This window comes from Pteropus medius, unplaced genomic scaffold, assembly GCF_902729225.1.
Source record: "Pteropus medius unplaced genomic scaffold, Ma_sr-lr_union100, whole genome shotgun sequence".
NCBI lineage: Eukaryota > Metazoa > Chordata > Mammalia > Chiroptera > Pteropodidae > Pteropus > Pteropus medius.
The window spans coordinates 1,755,034-1,782,100 of NW_024344253.1; the positions used below are offsets into that span (position 1 = coordinate 1,755,034).

The 27,067-nt window shown below is 36.2% G+C and overlaps 1 protein-coding gene across 2 annotated transcripts in view; it reads right to left on the minus strand.

Annotated features, from left to right (window-relative positions):
* The window catches only part of DPYD (dihydropyrimidine dehydrogenase), a 701,368-nt gene that overhangs the window by 9,863 nt on the left and 664,438 nt on the right, over positions 1 to 27,067 (minus strand). For both annotated transcript variants that reach the window (XM_039869542.1, XM_039869543.1), the window contains one exon: positions 6,750 to 6,893. In XM_039869542.1, coding sequence (XP_039725476.1) covers positions 6,750 to 6,893 — 144 coding nt within the window. The remainder of the gene's footprint in view (positions 1 to 6,749; positions 6,894 to 27,067) is intronic.

Here is a 27,067-nt window from a genome sequence, read left to right on the forward strand (position 1 = left end):
TCATTATTGGTGATTTGTGATCTGTATTTTCTTATATGACCATTGAATACTCATTATCTAAATATTTAATCTTTTTCTTACTTCTTAGGAAATTTAGCGATTATGTCATCAAATTTCTATTTGACAGCTTCTCATTCTTCTTGATCCATTTTCATGTTAGAGTCATTGATTATAAGATTGTTTTCTATGAACTTCCTGAAACAAATTTACTAAAGGTGGGATACTATTTATCTAAGTTCAGACTTCCTTTTCGTGGCCTAATGAACTTTAAGATGATAAGGGACGGTTACTTTCCTTCAAGATTCGTTTAGCTGCCATTTTCCCCAAACAGATTTTTATAAGGAGCCAGAAATAAACCAATGTAGCAAGTCTCGTCATTGATTCTCTCTCTTCTGTGAGATTAAATTTCCAACAAGGCAATTCGATAATATTTCAGATGCTGTGCCTCTAGTGGGGTGGGTTTCACCCGAAGTCTGTACAGGCTCGCGTCGCTCCTCTGTCGTGCCGTCTGGTCGACGTCTCTGCGTCACCCCCGGATAACATTTCTGCTTTCCTTGCATTTCACTGTCCTGCAGCAGCTTCCTCCGTGCTCCGCCTTCAGCGTTGTGGTTTCCGTGCACGTGGACACCTTTCCGACATACGCTGCTCTTCCCCTAGCCCTTTGATCAGACTCATTTATTCCAAACAAGATACACCTCCTCCTCCTCATATTCCAGTCAGGGATACTATCTCAAAACATCCTCATAAGACTTAACAGGTGATTTTTACCAAATTTGTCCATGTTTTTCAAAGTTGTTTTTTACCTGTAATTTGTCGGCGTGTGGACAACGGACGATGTTAATGCTGCCCCCTGCCCATTTCTCTGGTATCTGCTGTAAATTGCTTGAAAAGTCCTTCACTATTTTTCTTTCTGTGCCATCTCTTTTATGTTTCATAGTATCTAATATGGTCTTACAGTTTTATCTGAGTACTTTTCTTCTTTCTCTCACAATTCAATTGAAATAATAAACCACTCGATCAGGCTGACTGGTCTCCTGCCAACACTTTCTTGCCAGTCTTATGAGATGCAGTCCATCTCTTACTAGAAGCAGCAGGAAGAACAGATGAAAACATCACTAGTGCCCCTAAACCATTCATTTTCCTACCCAGAAATTCAAAGACATTAGGGATACATTCCTGGCTTCATAAAGAGAAGGAGAATTCATCCTCATATATATCAACAGAAGTGGGAAGCGTTCCGGGACTTTATAAGTCTTGGCAGACTTTCAAGTCTCTGTTATATGCTGCTTGGGAATAAAGCACGTTTCTCACTTCGCCCAGCCAAATGTGCACACTGTCACTTCACTTCTCCTCAGGGAGGAGACAAAACTGTCTCCTCTTTGGTTGCTTTTTCCTGGCATAGGTGAACCTGTGGAATGTGTCAGGAGCTTCTTCGGAAGGTCCTGGTCTGTCTTTCAGAAGAGGCCTTTGCACCTATTGCAGAAGCCGGCTCTTTTTCTTATTTTAGCTCAGCCTTCCCCTTCAGTCTTCCAGCACCGTTTTTGATTACCCTCTTCTTCCTCAAGATCCTTCACAGAATCAGCAGCTCCGTAATCTGGCAATATGCCTGGCAAATGCTGTGTCATTACGAAATGCAAATCGAGACATGGGGTTGATAAAGAGGAAATCGACTGGATGCCAGGCTGTTCCCTGAGCCCTGGACCTTCCTCTGGTGTAGGACCGAGAGCCTGAGGCCATTCTTCAGCTTCTCAGGAGGCAAGGAAAAGCTGGATAGCATGTTGGCTAGCAAAGGCTTCTGGTTCTCAAGGACCTCCCGGTCACAGTATGACAGTGAATAACTACTCTTGATGCTCTACCTGAAATTCTTAGCAGCTTAATCTTTACATCCTCTTACCCTTTGACATCATGTTTTTGAGAATGATCAAGAAAATTAGATGATTTTCCTCACTACTGTCTGCAATTCTGTCATTTCTATGAATTCCTATTGAACAGAGAATGAGATTACCACTTTGACGCTGCTGCCCAGTCGATCCAGGGCTTGTGCGTTGGATGTAAGGTCCTGTGGCTGCATGTTGTTCCAAGTATGTAGGAACACTACACTGTTCAGACATACTAATTTGCTTGAAATGCCACCTTCCTTACCTTTCCTTTTGCAAGAGACAGCAGAGGATAGTGCTTCAGTTCTAGAGCCAGGGTTTGAAAGAAAATCTTGGGTTTGATACTTTCTTAGCTGTGTGATCTTGGGCAAGTTATTTAACCTCTCTGTTTGTTAATTACTTCATCAGTAAAATAGAGAAAATATAGGTACCTGATAAGGTTATTGTGAGGATTAAATGAGTTAATTCGCAAACACGAAGAACAGTGCCTGAAACCTCATAAGGACTCAATAAATATTAGCTTTTATTATTAATTCTCTGCTTAATTAACACTAATTTATTAAACTCCATGTTAAATATCACCATCTCTGTGAAGCTTTCCACAATTACCCGAGGCATAACTAATCCCTTTCACTCCTCTGTGTTCCCAGAGCATTTTGTACATATTTGATTGAACTGTAAATAATTTTTAACATGTGTCTTTCTCCCTTGTTAGACTATGAGCTCCATAAGGATAGATTTCTTTCTTTTTAAAATTCATGTTGTATTCCTAGTTTCTAGCACAGTTCCTGGATTGCAGTGAGCGCATAATAAATATATGCTCGTGCTACATCTCTCCCAGATTGGGAAAACCCCTAAGCCATGGATCATGCCTCGTCTTGGACACAGAGCCAGTCTTTACCGCACTGCTGGCCACATAGCAAATACTCAATAAATACTCACTGATTGACTGATATTGAAACTGCCTACTTCTGAGGCAATAGACCATTAAATCTCATTTGAGGCATTTGAAAGGAAAAGAAGAACAACAAAAAGAGATCTATTGAGCATGGCTTTCTTAGAAATAATATTGTTACACTCATAACCAGGAAAGATGGGGGGAGATAATGCATGACTGAAAATCTTGTTCAGACAAGAGGGGGTTAGTTAACTTTGTGGGGCACTGGGACTCTGTCTACAGCAGATGGGGAATAATATCCTGTGCTAGCTGAGAGGATAAACAAAGCAGTGTCATGGAGTTTAAACTATTGAACAGAGGAATCTATAAAGAGGCCAGCAGAGCGAAGGGAAGAAACAAGCTAAAATAAACAGATGGGTGGACAGAGAAAATATTAAGCACAGAAATAGATAACCCGGGCCCTCCAGGAAAAAAAAGGAAGAAGGAAAAATGGTATGTCAAGAACAGAAACTCTGTAAGGAGAACACGAAAGTCAAAATAAAGCAGTAGAGGGCAGTACCTGCTGTGCCTGGGAATGTGTGCAAGAATAAAACCATAAAGATCAAGAAGCGATGTCTGATTCACATACAGAGAGAAAACGACTCTTAAAGGGCACACGGTGTTAATAACCACATGAATAACTGAATAACCACATGGCCTGAATAACCACATGGCCACGTCATCCAGACGAGGTCTGGAATAATGGGCGAAGGGGCAAAGCCTTGTATGGAAATGACAGTAACCATGGCTCTTACATTTGAATGGAACTATGCCGTCTTTAATATTTCCACACACATTATTTTATTTAAAACAATGGAGTCGTGGCCTTCTGACATTATCTGGTGCTTACTCTCTCTCCTGCCAGTCACTGGCCTGGATCGTTACAATAGTCCTTTGACTGGTCTCCCTGTTTCTGCCCTTGCTCAGCTAAGATTTCGTATCAATCCCACAGCTAGAACGAGCCTTCGAAAAATTAAGTTAGGTCATATCATTCTTCCTTTCCTGCCAAGGACTTTCCTACTTCAGGGTCTTGCACTTTCTGCTCCTTCTGAATGGAATGTTCTTCCCCCGGATATCTAGCCACATCGTTCACTCTCGCTTTCCTAAATATTTACTCAAATGACGTTTAATCAGGCAGACATTTCCTGACCAACCTTTTTAGCAGTTCCTAGTCGCCTAATCCTTCTGTATTTTCTCCATAGCACTGTGACCATGTGACATAATATGTATTCATTTGTTCATTTGTTGATCGTCTATTTCTCCTGACTAAAATGTAAGTGCCACAAGAGCTGGGCTTTCAATTTTGTTCACTACTGAGTCGCTAATGACTACAGCAGTGCTGGGATGCAGTGGCTGCACGTTAACAATTGCTGGATGAATGACGAGACGGATGTATGGGTGAATCCGACAACGGTCGCCAGCTGGAGGTTGGAATCTCGGTGGTTATGTATGAAGACAAAATGAAACAACATGAGGTTTTGCTAAGATGAGCAGTAATTTCTGACCTGAAGACCACTTCCTCATTCTTAGCACTTCCTCCTTTTCTGGTTTCCCCCACATCATCATTTTCTTCTGGTTGTTCGCCTATGTCTTTGATCGTTTATTCTCATTTGCTTGTCCATTCTTTCTGCTCCCTTGTAGGGTATTAGGTTAAGAAGTGACAAAATATATGTGAAGCTTCTATCTTGAGCTGGCATACAGTAGGAAGTCAACATATTAGTCTTTTTTTCTTTATATCCTCTAGCATAGACTCATAAGTCACTAGAGTTCATTAATTTCAATATGTTCAAATCTCTTTTCAATATGCTAAAACTTTTCATCCAGTATCAAAACAACAACAACAAACAACAAACCCCATTAAACCTAAGAACACTAAGAACAAAACCCTGATTCATAATCTTTTATTAATTTCAGTGGGACCATCAAACATCTAATCATATTAGTCTCCTTATTTTCAACTCCTTATCCCTCAATATATAACAAGAATATCTAAGTCTTAAAGGAAGAAGTAACAAATATTTATCAATGTCATCTCTGACTCTGTTCCCATAAATATGGTCACTCACCATTTCTGGGACCACCTTATGGGTTAGCTGGAACAAACGTTTTCTCCTTATCCTGCTAATCCCTACTCCAGCCATAGGTCTCCTTAAATGCCACTACCTCAGAGAGGCCTTCTTCGGTCCCTTCAATCTAAATTAGGTCTGGCTATGAAAGAGACTTCATACATCCTATATTTTGTCTATATAGCTCATATCACAAATGTAATTTTATATTAGCGTGATTCTTTGTTTAATACCTGTTTCTTTCTCTATTCTGTATGCTTCATGAGGACAGAGGCTGTGTCTGTTTTATTTATTTATTGTACTATAGATACCCAATTCTGTGTCATGGTAAGTATGTAATAAAAACTTCTCGGAAAATATATGAGCTTCTTCAGAACTTCTGACTCGGTCGGCCTCCAGAGTGTTATGTATTCCTACTTTCATTCTTAAGTTCATTTTATTGGACAAAATAGAAATGGAGAGTCACCTTAACTTGCTATCTCCTTCAATCTGTCCATTCCTGACATAATAACGAACAGTAGCCCACATTTATTTAGGACATATTTGGCACAGGCTAAAAGCACTCCACACATTCCTTAATTTATAAGCTCATGAAGTGGTCACTTTTATTATCTCCGTCTCACAGATGAGCTAACTGAGGCAAGTTCACGCAGCTACCAAATGGTGGTGTCGTAATTTAAATCCAGTTAATGGGACAGAGTGGCCCCACACTTAGTTCCAGAAACTCTTCTCCACAGATGTCATCTGCTAACATCTCATAAACTTCATTATGTTTTTCAGTGAATGAAATAGCTTCTTGAGGTTTTTTTTATGGTCACCTTCTTTAAACATGGCTACTTACTAAAATGACACTGGTAATTCCACATTCAGCTTCATTAAATGCATAAGGCATGCGATAGATAGAAAATCATGAGAGCTGTCACTACTTTGATCCCGAACGACTTAATGTATCATCTGGGTTCCATTCTCTCCCTACTTGCAAAGGATGTAGTTTCCATAATCACTCCCTCCCGTAGCTTCAGCTAGTCTCTCCTAGTGTATAAACACGCCCAACCCTAGACGACTTTAACATGAACAAAACAACCTTTCCCTCACTCTCCGTTTCCTCTTATATGTTCCTTCTGATTTTTCCAAAGTTCCCGAAAGAGTATTCCGTACACCTTCTTACTTTCTCAACTCACTCTTCAGTTTACCACCTCCCAGGTCCCATTTTTCGCCACTCCACTGACGCTGCTTAGGCCAAGATGAGCTAAAACACAAAGGGTCTGAAAATAATAATAATAATAATAAAATATACGTATATAAAGGATCCAGAAGTGATGCTCAGGAGTTTGCAAGGCTATGGTTAAGGTGTGGGAATCTTAAGCGAGAGGTGAAGTAATCAGATTTGCATTTAAAAAAAAACTCCATAATAGTTTGAGGATACATTAGAGAAGAATGAATGAAGAGGATGGGAGGTCAGAATATTTGGTAGAATATTTCAGAATCCCCAGAAATAATGTATAAAGACCTGCATTTAGGCCTCTGCAGTGGGAAAGAACAGAACAGGAGGGCGACGTGAGGGATGAAAACATCAGTGACAGACTCATGCACGGGATGAGGGAGAGGATGGAATCTAGGCTGAATTGCAGGCTTCTGGATTAGAAAAGAGGGCGGATAGGGTGCTGTTCATGGAGACACAGGACTCAGGAGAAGAGCGCATTTCAAAGGAATGAGACTCAGTTCAAAGTCTGATGGGGTGGCCACTGTGCCGCTTGTGCAGACTATCCAGGTGGAAGTGACACATTTAAACAGCAAATGAACATTTAAACTGTACTGTATATTTAAACAGCAAAATAGACATACTTTTATACGCGGCTTAATTTTTACCTTCATAGTAGGAATAGGCTTTTTAGGGGTAAAATAGTTTCTCTTGAGTGGTAGAAAAGCCGCATTTTCTTCTTTCAGTTTAATCTTGTTCTCTGCTATGATTTTCTTGCGCTGCTCAAGATAAGGTCCAAAACTTGGCAATTTCTAAAAGGAAAACATACAAATAAGAAAGCCTGTTAGGTCACCGAAGAGAAAAATGTGAGGATATAAATGTAAATTTTATCAACAAACAAATGTGCATTTGAGATTGTTTCATGTATACTGTAACGAGGCTTTTATTCATTCCTGGACCAATAGTCTAGGTATCAGATTCTATTCATTATTAAAAAGAACACAAGAGCACAAATACCCCTTCCAAATATGTATATATTAGATATGCGAATGTTAATTAAAATACATTTCTAAATGGAATAAAATTTGCAATGATATACCAAATCTATTCACTTAAAACGGTAGCTATTAGTTAGATCATTTGTTTGGTTTGTATAGACAGAAGGTGAAACCTATTGATGCTTTTTTTCCTCTTCATCAGGTTTTTAGCACAATACAGACACAGCCACAGTTCCTGACAAATGCTTTTGTCAATAGCAAAGGTACTTTGCCAAAGTTCTAATCTGTATCTCTATTTTATTGTGTTCAAATTCTTACTACATCTCTTTAAAGATTGTAACAAATGTTGATTGCAATTTACTGGAATAGCTGAAAACAAGATGGTAAAAATATTGATTTCTCTGTACAGAAAATAAATTTTATTTTGCATGAAAGAGACCAAAATAGAAATAAAAAACGCAGAGAAAATATCATAGCGCTTAAACCAAGTCCATCAGTATTCGAAATCGCACCATGGAGATTTAAATCTCAAGGTTATTCAATTGTACTTCACAAAGTTCATTTACAAAGATACCTGGGTGTCATGGAAAAATGCTAAGTGGTTTCAAGTTAACACGAAAATGCCCTCATACTATTCATTATCGCACAATTATTTCCTCTTGGCTTTGTCCCTCTCTTCTTCTTGAACCTTTGATCTTCACTTTCACCGACACATATTGCTGGTGACAGACACCACTGAATTCCAAATGTTCTGTGTCTGCCTGTATAACCTGGAATTGCTAGGTCTGTTTTTTAAGATTGCAAAAACACCCTCTCTCTTTCTCTCCTGCAGAATAAAGCCCATTTATCTAGCTGACGGTGGCCTGGAAAACTACAGCACTTCAAGGTCACCCTGATCTCTGGCCCAGCAAGTACTTTGGTGCAAAATCCCAAAACACTGGCCTCCACTTGCCAGGTTGCATAATGCCCTAGGAAAACAAGTTTTCTGGTCCTCTAGAGGTGTCAGTAGGATTGGGAAACTGAACTTTAAGGATGTTCCAATTAAGCCAAACTGCAACTGAAAATTTATATTAGGAGAGGGTATTTATGTGGCGATATCTAAGACTGTTACTTCCATTATCAATTTACTGTAATTATGTCCAGAAGTCAAGCAAATAGAAACAATGTTATAAATGCCAAGTTAATTTATATACGATTAAACTAGAACCATATACTTCATCTCTACACCTTGATGCTTTCCTAAATTACAATATTTAATTATTGCAATGATATGAAATGATATGATGGAGGGAGAGAATATATTGTGTCTATTTTACCATAAAATAAGGGATGCTGTATTTTTAAAAAGCATAAAATAAATAAGAGCATAAAACAAATCTTCACTATTCATTACATACATAGCCTCTCTAATGTAGAAAAGATGATGCTTGTTTGAAATATCCTCTTGTGAAATGTCTTTTTCCTGACGAGGTGTTAGGGATTGCACTTGGTGCCAAAGAGATGCCCCTGGGGTCCCAATAACGCCTTAGAAGGTGGTGAGTGCATGTCCACGCGATATAAATCTTGTCAGAATATCACTCGCTCTATATTTCTCTTACACATCAAAGGCACCTTAATCCTAATCTCATATTCTTAAAGATTATCAAGTATGGTTAAGACTTGAAACACATGACCTCTGGTCCTAGCAGACCCTTCATGGCAAGCTCGATTATAAATCTGAACCATTATCTTGATTCTCTGATTGGGTCTTACCACACTCATCACCAGCTAATGCCACCTAAGAGTCCCATAAAGGTTATTCGAAGGAACTCGTTCTTATCACTTTTTGATTCATCTTCTTGTAAACAGACCAGAAAAGATATTTTTCCATTTGATTATTCTTTACCAAAGGGAGATAAATAAAGTAGTTAAATTTTAATGATGATGATTTTAAATTATTGCAACGATGGTGATAACAACAGCAATAATAATATTTGAAAATCTCTTGATGCTGAATAGACTACAGCCTGAGTAAACATCTACCAGCCTGATATTTTCTGTAATTTTTTGCAGTGCTTGACATTTGTCACATTTAAATTATGCAGCTTTTCCATGACTAACAGTGCTATGATCTAAAGTGCAATTTTTAAATAATTAGTCCTAAAGAGAGGTTCTCAATTTAATGTAAAGATTCCTGCAATTTTTTCTTTGCACGTTGCTTAGAAAATCAATGGAAAAGAAGGAAAACAGTTGCCAAATTTTTCTTTAAATTAAAAGCACACCCACACAAAATATCAGTGACTGCCCCCTCAACTTTCTACCATTTATCTCCAAATCAAATAGGGTCCATTTGTGTAGTTTCTTACTGCTCTACAAAGATTCCAGAGGCCAAGGCAGCTTCCTCAACTTTACGGCTGCCATAGGTTTTTTGTTTTCTGCATTAGTATAAGAAAGTTAAGTGCTTTTTTAAAAAATTACATTACATGTATTAAAATGCCTCTAGGAGATCTGAGTGCTGAACATTTTAAAAGTTAAGTTTTCCAAAAATATAAAAGATCGATTCTCTCTTGCGCCAAAGGATCACCTTTGCAATACTACCTTTAGGCATATGTTTGTGTTTTGATCTTGCCAAAGAAACTAGCCAAAGCAAAACAAATCTAAGAAAGAGTGAAGATGAATGCATAGTTGGCCACAGTGTATGTGTGCAATCAGTGATGATTAATAAAGCATTTAGGTCAAATCTCTGCCTGAACATATAGTTAATTGATTTCCTATTGCAGGAGGAGAAGCAGCAGGAGCTTACCCTCTTCATTCATTATTTTCCTACGGAAAAAGGTGTAGCCTGAGGTAACTCAAAGTGAGCAGTTTTTAGCATCATGCTATATTTTTTAAACAAAGAGAAAAGTTCTTTAGGACTATCAAAAGCTGCTTTGTAACTGATGAACTGAAAAAGCTCAGAAATGGCGTGATTTTTGTTTCAATAGTTTCTCCGGGGATTCATCACTGATGAATTTGTTCTCACCAGAAAAGCTAAATTCTACTCATTTAAAGATAACAGTATCTCATGCTAAAACTGTCTCTGTCCAGATATAAAAAGCATTACATTGCCGATAGAAAAGTGACAACATAATGAATCAACAATGATATCTTAAGCCAGCAAAGCTTTAAGGTAAAGGAGACTCTTTGGATTATAATTTATTCATGGATCAATCTAAAAGTAATTGAGCATATTATGAAATAGAATAGGGTTCTTGTTTCTAATAGAAGCAAGCACTGGTATCTTCCAGTTTAAATTGCATAATGTTTATGAGAATGGCAGCCAGTTGGCTAATAGCACAGGTCTATAGCGCTATAATGAATCAACTCTGTTTTCCTAATCATACTCTCTTATCTGATTGGTAACAGTAATAGCAAGAAAAGTAATTACTTTGATATCCAAATGGTAATAAGTTAAAAAGTTAAAAGATAAAAGCATTTCAGGTTTATACTGAGTGCAATGCACACACACACACATCGCAAATACATATATGTACACACACAGTGCGATATATATATATTGCATATAAATCTGAAATCCACATATATGGATATTAGGAGTGTGTGCACATACACTGACAGACTGAGAATAAGGTAGATGTAAAGAAGATGTTTCACAACTCTCTAAGAATTGACTTTTTTTTTTTTAACAAAACATGTTCATATATGACTTAGTTACATTATTTATCTTTTGCTATTTATTCAACAAATACAACATCGAATGCCTACCCTGGGCCAGAAACTGTTCTGTGCTTCATTAAAGGTTAAATAATTTCCACATGTTATGTGTACAATTATCATTGCTATTAATTTTCTGATTGAATTATATATCAAGTATACCTGTTTTTTGCAGTTATCTAAAGTATGATGTACTAAACTCTTGGGAAAACAGTTTCATCTCAATCAAATGACCAACAGTTGGAGAGAAAAATGAAGAGAAAACCTTCAAAGGATTGATCTTTAAAAACTCAAGAAGGCATTGGAGTACTTTTTGGATATCTAAAATAAAAAATGTGGGAGCACTGGACTGAGAGCATGGGTTCCCCAAGTCTGGTCCTAACACAACTTAATTTCAATTACTGTACACTCGGCAGGCTGCAAAGTGGTATGAGAGGTAGAGATGAGAAGTCTCTGTTCTGTCTGAATGCAGTTACTTTCGTCTTCCTTGCCCTCCATTGTGAGAATAATCAATTGCTTACATTTGACCCTGATTTTTATTTCAAAATCTATTTTACCATGGCTTAGATTCAGAAACTCAGATTTTCCTTGTGAGTAATTGGCATGTAATGCTTAATTACTGATAACAGTAAGCAATTTTTCACAATATTATCTAATTTGGAAAGTGAAAAATAAGACAGAGAGAGAGAAGGACCATCTATATATCATTGTTATAATGCTATGTGGTGCCCAATGGTACAAATTGGGATACCAAAGTTGGACATGCAAAATATATGAAATTAATGAAATTTAACTATTAGTTTAGCCTGATAAATTTAAGCATACAACTTTTGATAAAAAATCTGATGTCTATGTCAGTCAAAAGTAATAATAGTTCATGCTTCATAGTGAAAGTAGCAAGCCACCATTTTCAGGGGGGCTAGGGTACTGATTTAGAAGTCAAATTTGCATTAAAATCACAATTTTACACTCATTAGCTGTGTGTCTATGAGCCAATTACTTAACCATTTCTGCTACTAATTTTCCTTATCAATGAAATGAGAATGACAGTATTTAACTCACGATGTTGGTATAAGCATCAAATGGAATAATATTTGTAAAGTGCATGCCTGCCAATTTATTCCCATAAGCTTTAACCGCTGATACTGCACTGTGTACCATGCTCTGTGTCTCCATATTTGCTCATGTGTCCCTTGCTGGGCATGCCCTCTCCCTGTCTTTTACATTGGGTACATGCCCACTGGGAATTTCAGTCTCAGCTTTACCTTCATAGCATCTAGGTAATCTCCCTTACTGACTTCTCTCCCACTCAGTGTTAGAAGCTCTCGCAGTGCTCCAGCATACTCTTGGCACCTTTTACTCCTTGTACTTATTTCACCACCTTATTACTCTCACCCCATGACTCCATCTTTCCCACTTGAGGTCCCAGAGAGTTAGTTTTTGATTCAAAATATAATAGGTACTCAATATGTTTTTTAAAACTTAATAGATAAATGAATGAATGAATATCGTGAATGTATTTTTAAAAACTTCCTGGTTGTCTGAAATGTCAGAGGATCCCAAACAATTACTTTTAGAAAGAAATTAAATTATATAAGTAGGTTCTTTTAATATTAAAAATTATGTAAAGTAAAAAAATAATACTTAAACAACAGCTGTGATTCATTAAATCAAAAAACATAAAGTGCCAGAAAAAAATTATGTACAGAAGATAATCTGTAACCTCAAAGAGCCTATAGTTAATAACAATTGCAGTACTCTGAAGACAAGGGCTATGGCAGAGATGACACAGGATCTTAGATGAGCGATGACAATGTGTATCTAACCCAGGCTGAGGGGTCAGAGCTCTTCTCAAAGAGGTGACATATGAGTTAAGTTCTGAGGGATAAGGTGAAGACAGGTTGGCAAGGAGTGCAGATGGGGGTGTGAGGGTCAGAAAAGGAGAAGAACACCCTCCGAGTGGAAGAACCACCGGAGAGAAGGGTTACACTTTGGAAGAGGCTCTGGGGAGCCAGTAGAGTGCTAACCCTCTGCTCTGTGTTTAATAAGATACAAGAGGTGAGGCGCTTTCTCTGTGAAGGGGAAGCAGAGCGCATTTTGTTTTAAAGCGATGAAGTCGGAATGTATGTTAGAAAGAATGTCAACCAAGAGAAAGAAATCTAACACTAATGGAATGCCAAAAAAAGAGTGAAGAGGTGAGAATTTCTTCTTGCCAAGCATTGGGTAGGTGCTGGAGCCACAAAGATGACTGGGAGGCGGTTATCTCCAAAAGTAGCTTATGGCCTTGCGAGGAAGACTGACTCACGTCCAGTGAAACAGAGGGGAGACAATTATTATTTTAAATTGAAATATTATTTAAATGATGCACATCAGGTTACTCTAAAGAAACAAACTTCATTGTTTGTTGCAATAACTTTTAAAGCCATATCTTCAGCTTAAAGTTGGGAAGATTAGGTGCTGATAGTATGATTTAAAAGAAACAAAAACAGAAATAAGGTGGCCAAATCACTATGCATGAGAAATGCAGAAGAATTCTGAAACAGAGGGAGAAAAGAAAAGACGAGGAAAGAGGAAAGGACAAAAAGAGAAGGAAGAGGGAGGAAGAGAGAGGGAGCAGAGCCTGAGAGGATGATGGCTGAGGACTTTCATAAAGAGGAAGAGCTAATATTCAATTGTAAACTCTTTATGTTGCTGTAGTCTAAATTCTCCTCTATGGCACCTAAAACTTTAACAGAGTTCTTCTACACTTACAGGTCTTGGAGATAAATTTAAAAGAAAATCAGCAAAATTGGCTTGAGTTTCATGGTTGGGTTGGCATATAGCTCAAAGAAGAGAAACCAACAAGAGGTAAGATTTGAGGGAGAGTCAAAATTCCATGGGAGTGGGAATTTATAGCCAGAAGTGACTCAGAGAGCACAACCGCCAAGGATTTTGTAGCATTTTTCAAAGGACAGGATGGGGTGATCTCAGTTGACATCTGGGTTGCATAGGTAATTATAAGGAAGAATGGGATATGTAGAGAAGGAGATGCAGAAACAGTTTAATGTAACCCTCATCCAATGAGATATTAATTCCAAATAAGAGATTAACAAAGACTATCTAGTGAAGGAGGAATTTAAATTGTGATGAAAGTTTATAAGAGGGAGAAATAGTGTGTGGTGCTGGAAATAGAAGAGAGAGATAAAGGAATGGAATAAAGTAATGAAAGTTAAGAAACTACAGAATAAACTCATTCTTATATGGCTAAAATATAATAAATGATCGGGGAACAGTAATAGATTAAGCTGGGGAATCTACGAAGGGACCTAAATTATGGGCACAGCAGTTTGGATGTTTATTCTTTAGCGTGTAGAGAAATATCGGATATTTGAAAATATGTGATCTGATTCCTACAGTGGCAGAAGGAAGGGTTGATTGTGGGAGGACATTTGTGGTAGAGAGAAACGATCATCCAGCATATTGGAGATGGGATTCTGGTAGTAGCGGAAAAGCGAAAGAGATGACCTATAAGATTTTTTTTTTTTTTTAAATTGTATGGTACTCTGGAAAATAGAGAACCAACACTGATTACACATTCTGACCAGAACAGTCCCACACTGACCTTCACTCCCATATGGCCCGCTCACCGCTGCACCCCGACTGATGGTGACTCTTGCCTGCAACCACCAAGCTTTCATTCTTCCTGACACAGAACTCTCCTCTGCCAGAACTGCCTCTACATCTTTGCTGCTCATCTTTCTCTGTCACCATCCCCTGCACAGTCAGAATCTCAAATACTTTCAAAAACGCAGGAACTTGTGTGAACTGGTGGCTGCCTATGCTGTGAGCTGCAGAAGAGTTACTTCTTAGTCAAAATGAACATAAAATAATGTTAGCGGGGAACTTGGCGGGGGGTGAAGTAGGATTAGTTTTCCTTTCTTTGCATTCTGGAAGAAGCTCGCTGTGTTCTGTAGTGATGATGAAGTGGATGGTGAAGACGTGGGGAAAATCAACTTCCTCAACAATAGCTGTAGCAAGAGATGATTATTAGTTCTAAGAAGAAGGAACTGCATCATATTATTATCTTCATCAAAATCAGTATATTTATTGCACACTGCTGTACACCAGGCCCGTTGTAAAGCAAGCGAGTAATTATCTGTTCTTCACTGCAACCTTATGGGTGGATATTGTTCTTGTCCCCATTTACAGGTGAGAAAAACTGAGATTCAGAAAGGCTAAGTAACTTGTTCCAATTCTCACCATTAATAAATGGCAGAGCCAGTATTCAAATCCCAGTCTGTCAGATGACAGACACTGTGGTTGCTGTCACTCATATTTCTTCATAGTTCTTACAAAGTTTTGTATATTTCACATATTTTTGATTGATATATAAAAAGGCATACTACACACATATTCCATTCCTGTGTTTTCTGTTTTTCTCATTCTACAAACTGTGAAGGGAGAAATGTCTCACACAGTAGACATCATTTTAAAAAATGCTGAACACATACCATGCAAAATATCTGTACTAGTTCAGTCCTGTTTATTACTGGCCTCAAGTTTAATGAGCTCAAGTTAATGCAGGTGAAAGGCCAAAGTGTTACATGCAGCAGTTAATGAAATACCATAGAGCTGCTAAGAAAATGATTAGAAGCCAAATGTGAATTTAATATACTTTATTCTCAAGAAGCAATGCCGCATGGGAGGCATCTTTCTAAGGGAGGTAATGTGATATATTGGAACAAGCACTCACTTGAGAGTCAGGAGGTGGGGCTCTGATCCTAGCCTTACTCTCGGCTCATTTTGTGACCTAAGTCAGCGTAGTGACTACCTCTGAGTCTGTTTTCTCATCTGTAAAATGAGGGGGTTGGACCAGATAATTTATAAGGTTCTTCCCAAGGACGTATTTTGCTTTTAAATTCATAGTTAGAAATCCTCAGGGGTTATGTCCAGGTGGTACCATATAGTCTGTGGATGAAACATTGGACTGAGTCACAAATGATAACTTCTTCTGTCCTATTTAACCATAGAACACTCTGGATCTATTTAAGCTGTAAAATAGGGATAATATGGATAACTTTTACCAAACTGCCAAGGTTGGATGAGCTCATAAAATGTTTTAGGCTTCACTGGTGGAAGGAATAACAGAAATCATAGCTATTTTGTCTCATTATTAAATATGAAATCTGTATAGAAAATTAATAAAAAATAAAAATAAATTTTAAAATGAAAGCTAACACTACAACTAACACTACACTGTAATTTTCTTAACAACATTCGATGTCTAGTTACAAACCCACCTGAGACACATCTATACAAAAGCAACTATACATATTAGCAGTGGATATAAGTGATACCGGGCATGAAATTGCCAAGTAGTAAGAACAAAATATACATACACTTGTGGTTAAATTTAGTGTATATTGGAAGTTTTAGGGTGTTGGAAAAAATAGAGCCTTGTATTAATGCAGTGTAATATTCTGAATGATCACTCATCTTGAGATGCAGAACCGAATGACCTGGGGCAAGTCAAGTGCCTGCTGTGAGCCTCAATTTTCATTTACATAAAACAGAAATAACAATAATCACCCTGCCTACTTTTTCTTCACAACAATTGTTTGAAATAGGAAGGCATCAATAGATTATTAAAATACAGCTTAAACTATTTTGGAAACTATAAAGGAGTATAGAATCAAAGTTTTTTTTTATTATATTGAGAATAGATACAATTTATGCTCAATATAATAAACAATGTAAGTTGAAGGGAATATTCTGAATTATAAAAATGTCACAAAATGTTAGCTGTACATAAAGGAAAACTTTGTGAGTTATAGTCCTTCCAATGCCTTAGGAGGAATTGGATAAAATAATTTTCTTTTGAAATCCACCTTCAAATGTTACTGCTTTCATGGCTAAATGTTGCATAGACTGTCAAGTTCAAAAACCAATGAAGGAAAATGGAATAAAAATTACTTCATACAATGGAATGAAAGCAAAGGAAAACAGAAAGGGCAAGAGTAGACGATTAATCAATATTTTCCATATTTATTCACTATGATACCTAATATTTACCTACACAGAAACACCTGGATAACTGTTTCAAGCTTTTTTGCCTAAAAGTGTGGCACAAGGCATAAAACATTTTGATCTCATCAAAAATCCTATTTGGAGTTGCAGTTCAAGACATATTGGAAAATATGATCATTATTTGGAAAGTCAATTTTTAAGGTCTGTATGTAATCAGGCAATTTTTATTGGAGAGAATATGAAAGTAAATGTTTTTAGTTGAAAGGAAATAATGTTCTAAGATAATTAATTATTATACTAGTAGGAAGCATTTAACATGGGAAAAGACTCTTTTACATGTGTGTGAAAGTGCTCTATGGACAATCTCTGCATGCGGATACGAAACACCAGCAAACGCTCCTAAGATAAAACTCGTTTCTGAACCTGGGTCACTGCAATCACGGCCCAGAGGAAGCCGTGTTTCCTCTGTCTCTTCTTCATCACTTGCTAAACTATACTACCATTATCTGTGTGTTCTTTATCTTTCTGAGTAGACAGTAAACATTTTGAGGACAGTATACTTCTTGAACATGTTTTAGCATTCCCTAGTTCTTTGCACATAGTTGACTTTAATTAAATATTTTATGAATGAAAGAGAATAAAGTCAGCAAAAACTATGCTGATAAGAAATTTCAGTCCACCTTATGTGGTCACAAATTTATGATGACAACTGATCTAGTTTGATTGAACATTTTCCACATAAAATATTCAGAAAGATTTTCTCTATGTGCAATGCTTGCCAAGAGTGGGATTCATCTAATGCTTAATGACCGAACAAATAATATTTGCCCTGGTCCCTAATATTGCATAAACAAATGCTTGATAAAAACACTTACTTTGAATTGTAATAACATCTACAGCCTAATAGCATTTGTAGTAATAAGATATTGTATAGTTCCAACAATCCATTTAGATTCAATGTCTAGGAGCTCAATACAAATAACTTCTTTGACTTTTCTAGGTTCTTTGTTTAAACTTTTCTGTCAAAAAAATAATAATGACCATTTCATTCTCCTGCTTCATAACAAATAAAAATAACACATAATTTGTAGACCATAGTTATTATAAAAAAATTCTTTTATCAAAAATCTACTTTGAACAATTATGAATCTATTCAATTATTGAATGGGGTCAAAGATTCAGCTTCAGCAGAAGAATAATCCCTTGATTTTTCAGGCTTTATGAAGGCCATATGGCTATGCAGTCTTTGCTGCTGGTTTTATAACTCCCTGCCTTTGGCTACCATAGTGTATCATAAAGGTGAAACTAATGTTTGACAATAACTAACACCACAAAATGAGGACAGGAGTCAAAGAAACCAGCCATTAGGCTTGGAGCAGAGGAATGTGAAGACAATTTGCTGAGCTTCATCAGACATCAGCCAGTTGCTAAACATCACATGTCCTAAGAGGCATTAGCACCAAACTACTCTAAAATTCAATAACAAAGTTACAGTACTTATAGTTTTAGAAAGTTTTCGCACATTATCTCATGTAGTTTCCATAATAACATAATTATTATAATATTGATGAAACCCAAGGCTCACAGCTGTGGCAACCACACAGTGCCCAATGCCAGTATAAGAGAGCACAGAGCAAACTTAAATCCAGGCTACCATCTCTAAACCTAAAGCCTTCTCCTCCACATTGACTGGCCATATCCTTCCTGAGCTTTCTGGCTGATATTTCACCTAAAAATACCTATTTTGGTGTTTTAGGAGAAGATACTAAGAGAAAGGTCTAATAAAATGTGTTCTTGTCAAAGGCTCATTCTATATGCTCTGAGGACTTAACAGAGAGCAAACAAGTCTGATTCCTATCCTTAGAAACAGCTTGTAATGTAATAGGATTAAACATAAATAATCATGTAAATAGATATAACATTTATCACAATTTTCAGTGATACGTATTTATGCAGTCATTTGTTTAAGTTCTAATCTTATCAAGTGATAATATCTAAATATTTGTTATACTAACCAAGCCAAATCTTAGCCCATATTTAATCCAATTATCCAGTTATCCCATATTTACATTTGAGAAACTGAATATGGCTGGAAAATATAACTGCTCCGCCACCAAATTCCTAACTAAAAACTCGGATGGGTTCTCAGCACTGCCCAGCCAGCCTTGCTATGTTACCCCTGTCGCTCTCTGCTTTCTCATTGTGCAAAATGACATTTCATACCTTCTTCTCTCCTCTAAAACCCTAACGGCCTCTCCTTTCCATTCTCAGTTGATGATCTTGCCTCACATTAACAGTTAAAATATTGAAGCAATTTTGCTCTTCTGAATTTTAAAAGCCCATCTTATCTCTTCATCTGTTATGATGGGAAGTATCCAGGTTCTTTCAAAGGACACATTGAAGGTTCTAGCTCACATCTGTCTGATCATATCGTTATGTTTTTGTGCTCATCTAACTTTATCTCTCAGTACCATTTGACCTAGGCAATACCTCTCTCCTTTTTAAAATATCATTCTACTTTTCCTCCTACATCACTTCTGTATTTCCTTTGCTAGGTCAGTCTTTTTCTGTGAAACCTGTAATTTAGAATATGCAAAGCTCAGTCCTAGACACTTTCCCCGCCTCTGTCAACATGCTCTTTCCAAATAATTTAATCTTGTCTTGTGGGCTTAAATGTCCTTGAAGCTATAGATTTCAAATTTATAGCTCCAGTTCTGTTCTTTATACCGAACTCCAGACTTCTATATCCAGCAACTTAATTAGCATATTTAATTAAATGTTGAACAGCGACCTCAAACTAAATGTGCCTTAGGAGCCCTTGTTTTTTTACTCCAAATATGTTCCTTCTCCAGTTCTCTCTCTCTCTATTAATGGTGTGACTTTTGACCAATTTTCTTAAGTCAAAAACCTAGGGTTCTTCTTCTTTCCCTTACTTTGCCCTCTAGATTTAATCCGGCAGCAAAACTTCTGGGCTCCATCTCCAACATATACCCCTAATCTCTCCACTTCTCATTATCTCCACTGATATGGTTCTAGTTCAAGGCTCAATTGTTTTTCACCTAAAACACTACAGTAGCCTCCTAAATGATCTGTCTGTTTTCTCTCTGACTTGCTATAATGTGTTGCACACATAGTAGTCTGAGCATTTGTCTTAAATAGAAATGAGAACATGTCACTTCTCTGCTTAAAACTATAATGATTTCCTATTGTACTTAAAATAAAATCTAAAAGTTTTACAAGAACTGCAGGCTCATCTGGCCCCTGCCTACTTCTTCACTTTTATTTATTTTTATCGCTCCTCTCTTAATTCACTACACTGTACCCCATACTGGTCTTCCTGCTGTTCTCAAAGTCTTAACAAGGTCTGATAGCTTTAGGGCCTTTGTACTTAAAGTAGGTTCTCCAAATCACATTCTGCATATCTTTCTTTTAATACTCATCCTACTCTTTATTCATTTATTTTGTATCTCCATCCTCTCTAGAAAGTATGAGCTGCTAGAATAGGTTCCTCATCAATTTTGTTCACTGATGTTTCCCCAGAACCTGGAGCAATGCTGGCCCATTATACATTGACAAATGAATGAATATACTAAGTAGCAATATATTTAGGATAAATAGTGCAGTCTTTGAACTTAGCTTGGCTTCCAATCCTGGTTTCACTATTTACTAGGTTTTTGACTTGGTCAAAATTTGCTTAACCTTCATAAAATCTTAGTTGCCTCATTCAGAAAATGGGAATATTTTATAGGGTGGTAGTAAGGATTATATAATGTACAGAAATTATATAAAATGAAGCCAGAGCTTGTAGGCAGTAAGCACTTAATAAATGTCAATCCTTATCATCAACTTAATTATTACTTTAGAAATCCTGGCAACGTGGCAGTGGTCCCCAACTTTTTTGGCACCAGGGACCGGTGCTCCTTTGAGGATCTAATGCCTGATGATCTGAGGTGGAGCTGAGGCGGTGATGCTAGTGCTGGGGAGCAGCTGCAGATACAGATGGCAAGCCCACTGCTCATCTCCTGCTGTGCAGCCCAGTTCCTAACAGGCCACTGACCGTTACAGGTCCATGGCCCGGGAGTTGGGGACTCCTCTGTTACATTTTTTTCCTATTATTAACTTACATGTACTTTAGCATATTTTGCGATGTGCTTAGTATTATGCTAGACTAAACATTTCCCCTCCTTTCAGTAAACCATTTTTAAGCTTTCAAAAGGGATGCCAATGGATTAAGCATGATGGAGAACTGCTTATTTCGCATTTAGGCTACATACGCTCTATAAAGTCATTCACGTAGTAGTATAATTTTATGCTCCACATATTTAAATAAGTAAAATTCAGAAAACAATGATTCGATAGTTGAATTGAATCATTGTTTTCTTAGTGTAAACACTGGTGCTTAGAGACTAAAGGCAAGACCATTGTGTAGCCTAAAGTAAATGCTGTCATCTGTGGGGGCGGGGAAAGAGGCTAAGATCTGAGCCCATTGCAGTGCTCGCTACTTCATGAACATCTGGCAGTCTGTCACTTCACAGACAACAACATCTCCTCTAAACAGAAGAGACTTGAATTCATCAGGGATTCCCACAGTACAGTATATGCTTAACTTAAGTACCTGCTTTCTGTGATTTCCATAGATTATCATATTCATGACACTGTGGAGTGAAAGCGTTCTTCTCACTCTCTAGCCAGAACATGAAAAAGAAATTAAAACATTGGCAGGCACTTTGTCTGCAGTTTGTTGGACAAGTAAGAAAAGGACTGCCCACCCATTTATGCAAATCAAATTCTGTCAACTTAGAGCATTTTAACAAAGATGACGGCAGCCTGTCTATTAATAAATAACTGACAAGATAACAATTACAATTGTGCTTGACTGTTTTTTCTTTCCATAAATGTAGGTCAGTAGGTATTTTTAAAGAATTTGTTTAAAATAAATTTGCAAACCTCAATAACTTTTCCCCTCATGTCTATTAATGCACAAAGAAACTCTAACATAAATATTCTTACCTTAATATTGGCTTTAGAACATTATGGCCAAATCCTTTTTAATATAACTTTGGAACTAAATGTGTGTGCTTACTGTGTGTGTACATACACGCCAATACATACACACATAGAAATACATGTGAGACATCTATAATCTAATATTTTGAATCCTCTAAGGAACATAAAGTATAAAAGGCTCTCTCAGTAAGCAGTGGTTTAGCAGTTAGGGATTATCAGGTTTTTGTGCTGCTTCTATCTGACTTTAGATTATTTTCATTTGTTGGCTATCAGAAAGGAAGGGTAAGAATGTGTAACAAATTAATTAATTTGATTGCCCATCAAGCTTTGGGAATATATTTAGTAGAGGAAGAAGAAGTGAATTTAATGAATAAATTGAGTTTTGAGAGATTATCTATGGAGTTCATTTATCCATCCTGGCCCAATGTCCCATTAGATAGATTACAGAAAGTGACTTTTTAAACAGAATGAGGATAAGATTTTAAATTTCCTTTAGTGGGAGATATTTCTAAGAAAATGTGTTTTTTTCCATCCAGTAGAGTTAGGGAGAGTGTCTATGTTGATGCATTAGAATGCCAGTTACAAGTACTCCCAAAACATTGAATAATTTTATCTTTATCTATTATGTTAAAATCACGCCTTGTATTTCATCACATTTAAGAAGTTATCATACATTGTTCTTCTGCATGCAATAAGAGAAAAATATAAGCAAAATAAATTGTTTAAAATGTTACTAACACTTTTTCACATTCAGAGTCTGCTACTTTAAAGATACCATCAATTAATTGTAAGACATTCTAATTCAGAGATATTAAAACATTAAAAAAATGCATGTCTTAGAATTGTAAAATGAATTATGTTCTCCAAATACTTATTGGCTCACTTCTAAGTTTCTCATCACTGTTAGCGGCCATAAGAGTGGTATTTCATTACTCCTAGAACACTCTGTGAAAATTATGTCATCATTCCCAAAATCCTATTTATAATTAAAAGTCCAAATTTTAGAAGTGTAAGATAAAACAAAACAAAAACTATTATCAGAGAGGAGCAAGGAATAAACAGTGTCCTATTTTCTAGCTTTATCCCAGAAAACAATGTATCTGAGAAAAAGAGAAGGCAGAGATAAGTCACTGGATGTTTCTGACTAGAGTCCAGATGTGAATGCTTCTGAGACAGGTATGTGATGTTTCTTGAAGGCCATCCCACTATCCCCATATCTTTTCTACAGAGGTAGGTAATGCCAAAGTTTTTTCTAAATTAAAGAATATGTACAATATGTTTTTGTATCTTCTAATGTAAGTTCGAGGAGAAAATATCGTAAGAAACACTGTTTCTTCAAAGAAAATCATGATGCTAACCTTTTTTTTTAAGAGCAAGATTTCTCTCTTGTATTTCTGTATGAATGTCTTTGCATAAGCTGAATACCTGAACACCTAACAGATAGTCATTTCTTTTGACCAGTGTGCAGGGATTAATTCTCGTACTGCCCCTTAGAGATACTTTTTCTAGGACAGAATGAGTCATAGGGAGAAAGATACATATGATGTCAAAAGATATAGCATCTTTATGCCATTTAATGGTTGATGTGGGTTATGTCAGCCAATACGAGGAAAGCAGGTTTTCCCTGAATAAGAATGATTCAAAAAGATAGTCATATTTTATTAGAATCAATAAAATCATAAGCAAATACCATATATATTCCTATTAGTCATCAATGATGGAACTATGTAGGTGACAGCATTAATGGATTCCTTAAATGAAAATTACTGCTAAATTCCTAAGTAAACTATTCCCCACTTCAGAGCCATCGTAATCCATCTCTTATGTCAGATGAACTGCGAGACTTATCCTTTTGATCATTTAGGCTTTACTGCTTTTCTTCATTCATCTCTCACACTCAGTAATCCTTTTACCTCTCTTTTCCAAGTTTATAATTGAAATGCAATGTATTCACAACTGAAGAAAGGACCCTAGTGTAAATAGAATCTGAGTAATGGCCAAAGAAGCCATTACTGGTTATACAATGGTCTGGGTTCCATTACACGCACGACAACCTGGGGAGCCTCACTGGTCACTGGCCTTCATCAATGTTTCGTGTCAACACATAGAATTAAGGCTGGCTACAGACTCCGAGGTCCTCTCCTGCTCTGACTTCTTTCAAATGGTCTTATGTTTCGTGTTTTAGAGAAAAGTCTTGGAGGGCCAGAATTGGCTGCACTAAGTTCTTTGATTTGCCCTCAAAATGGATTTTGATTTTATTATTTAAAAAGTTCTAAACTAGCAGATTGGTTAAATTGGCATTGATTTTTCTAAATCTTAGATGGCCATTAAAAAGGTTATAATCCTCCATATTTAGGAGGATTATAAGAAGTACATAAAATACTTAGACAGTATAATTTTAAGAGAAGTAAAAGACAGAACTATAGCAGTATATGCAGTATGAGCCTAATTTGAGAAATTATTGTTTATATGTGTATACACGCACCTGCAACATAATTGAAATCTTGAGTAGTGAGATTAGAGATGATCTTTTTTATACTTATGTATTTTGCTAATTTTCTACAGTGAGCACATATTACTTTTATAATCAGAAAAATGTTATTAAAACAAATATTGTCTTAAAAGGCACACTAGTGGGAAATATTATAAAAACCATGGTGGGAATAAAATTATAATTATTATTATGGCCAGAATTGCTATCCTGTTGTTTTTTTTAATATGAGCCTCAAATCATAATTTATAATGGTAGCTACCAAGCAAATCTAAGCTGTAGGAGAATGCATATTAATGACTAAAGAGAGAAATATGATGAACAGATCTCAGTCTTAATTATAAAATATGATTAATTACAAATTGAATCAGAAATGTTCATCCACTCCAGCAAAACACTGTATATGTTTGTGGTTATAGATTTTTATTTCTGAGTATATGATAAATTTTCATCCTATAGGAGGTGTTGGCAAATTAACGTACCTCCAAAAATTATACTGTAATGTGAACTTTCCAAGAATTAAAACTCTTATGCTTGCTTTTATAAGAGTTATTTTTCATTTATGTTTCTCAAAGAAGATATACATTTGGATAGATATACATATGAAAATATTTATACACAAATACAGAATAAAATTTTGTCCCTACAAACCTGAGCTACTTAAACAAAAGTAGTTTCCTGAATATCCTTGAGCCTAAAAATATTGCATCTCCAGAAGGATCTTTGATGGCAAACATCATCTGCACTTCCAGACAGAATGAACAGAGTTGAGAAGAGCTATAGAGCTAAGTATTACCACCTTCATACTAGGTTCTGATCGATCCATTTGTGGATTTAAAAGAGGAACATTTAATTGGCTGGTGATGTCTTTTGCAGGCCAGTCTTTTAACATAAAAGTCAGTAAGTATGGGAGAAGTTTACTAGAATAATGAAACCAATTTGCAAAAATAGGAAATGAAGACTATCTATAGATTAGCAGTAGTAGCAGCAAATACACTGACATTGAAAAAATAAGGTGTCAGTAGAGGGGTAGAGGGTTTGTAAATAATACTAGGTGAGAGAGAGTAAAGGCTGAGACTTTATAAGCTTTGAAGACCAATGAAAGTAACATCTACTTCACAAGCATTTAAAAATTGATATTCATATTTCTCTACTATACCCACATATATAATATATATAAATATATAATAACATATAAATATATATAATGTGTATATACACACATAAATACACATACATACATATGGAAAGAAGCCAACTACAATACAAATTCCATCTTTCTCTAGGACAAATGCATAAAAAGAACACTGGACATGTGCACATGATCTAAAAAAGGCAAGTGAAGGAAAATGTTGATGAGTCAATATAACATTGATTTCCTCACTATATATTATATTGAAGTTCAGAAAAAGTAGCTGTGGAAACTACAGATGCTGAGTCACCTGAAGTGACTTAGAAGCCTGGACAATCTTCTGCCTACATGATTCAGTTAAACTAAACTTCTGTTTGCTGAGCGCCTACACATTTTTAGCATTGATCTCTCTAGCTGACTCACTATTCCAAGAGGAAACCCAAGCTGCCTGCACCATAGATATCTTTTAAGGGTGTCTGCGGTGCATCTTTCTGGGACACCAGTTTAGGAAGCCCAGGTGTATAGCTGATGTGAAATGACAAATCATGGATCTACTCTATAAATGGTAGCTTTTTTTCACAGAATTAATTTCTATACACAATATCTCCCCTGCTATATTTTATAATGTAGATAAATTACTGATTTTGGTTATTGTCTTCTAATATCTACCCTGGCAGATGCTTGAACAAGCAACTCAAGTCCCCCTGAGATAAAAAAGCATAATGGCAGATTGAATGTGATAACATTACAGGTTTCCCAAATAAAACTTTTATTGATCGAATGCCTTATCATCATCATCAAGAGTCACTCATTTATCTGCTTTCAAGTATAGGTGAATGTATGGATGAACAAAGGCTTCCTGAACAGTCCTCACTAAAAGATCACTTCAGAATCAGAGGCTAAAGCTTTCTTGTTGCTGTATAATTGTAGAGGACACTTAGAGGAAGCGAGGTCAAGCACTGTTGTCATCTTTCTCATATACTGATTTAACCTATAGACTGGGGTTTACACATATTCTATAAAGTTAATAAAGATCAGAAGAAGAAATCAATCCATTTTATAGATATTGCATGGAAATTTCAGTTTCATTATAATGTTAAAGATGCAATCTTTAATATTATTTGGTTTAGAATTTTGCATCTTTATTCCTTAGAAAAAAATAATCCACAATTTTTTTTAATTGTAGTAGTATCTGTTTGTGGTAGTAAATTTGATCGAGGTTCATAAATTTATTGAGTTTTCTGTATCCTTTTATAAGCTGGAATAGTTTAAATAACATAGAAACACTGACAAAACTATCAGCTATTCTGCTGCAAACGTATTGTGTCTGATATCTTTTAGTGATAAATTTTAAAATTTGCTTTCCAATTTTATAGATGACTATTGGTTATATACATATTTTTAAGTTTGAAAGGTTATATTTGATAAAAATTACCTCCTCCCTCTAGCTTTTATTACTAAAGAGCTATATATAACACATTGCTATTCTTTAATTCTCTTCTGTATCTGAGGTCATAGTTTTGTTTTTATCCTTACAAAACATTTTTTACTTCTTCCTTTTTTGAACTTTTATGATAACTTTTTCTACTTATCAGTCTTTGTTGTTCAAATGTCACTTTTTGTTTTATTCTTCCCCTTTCCTTTTCTTTTTGGATATTT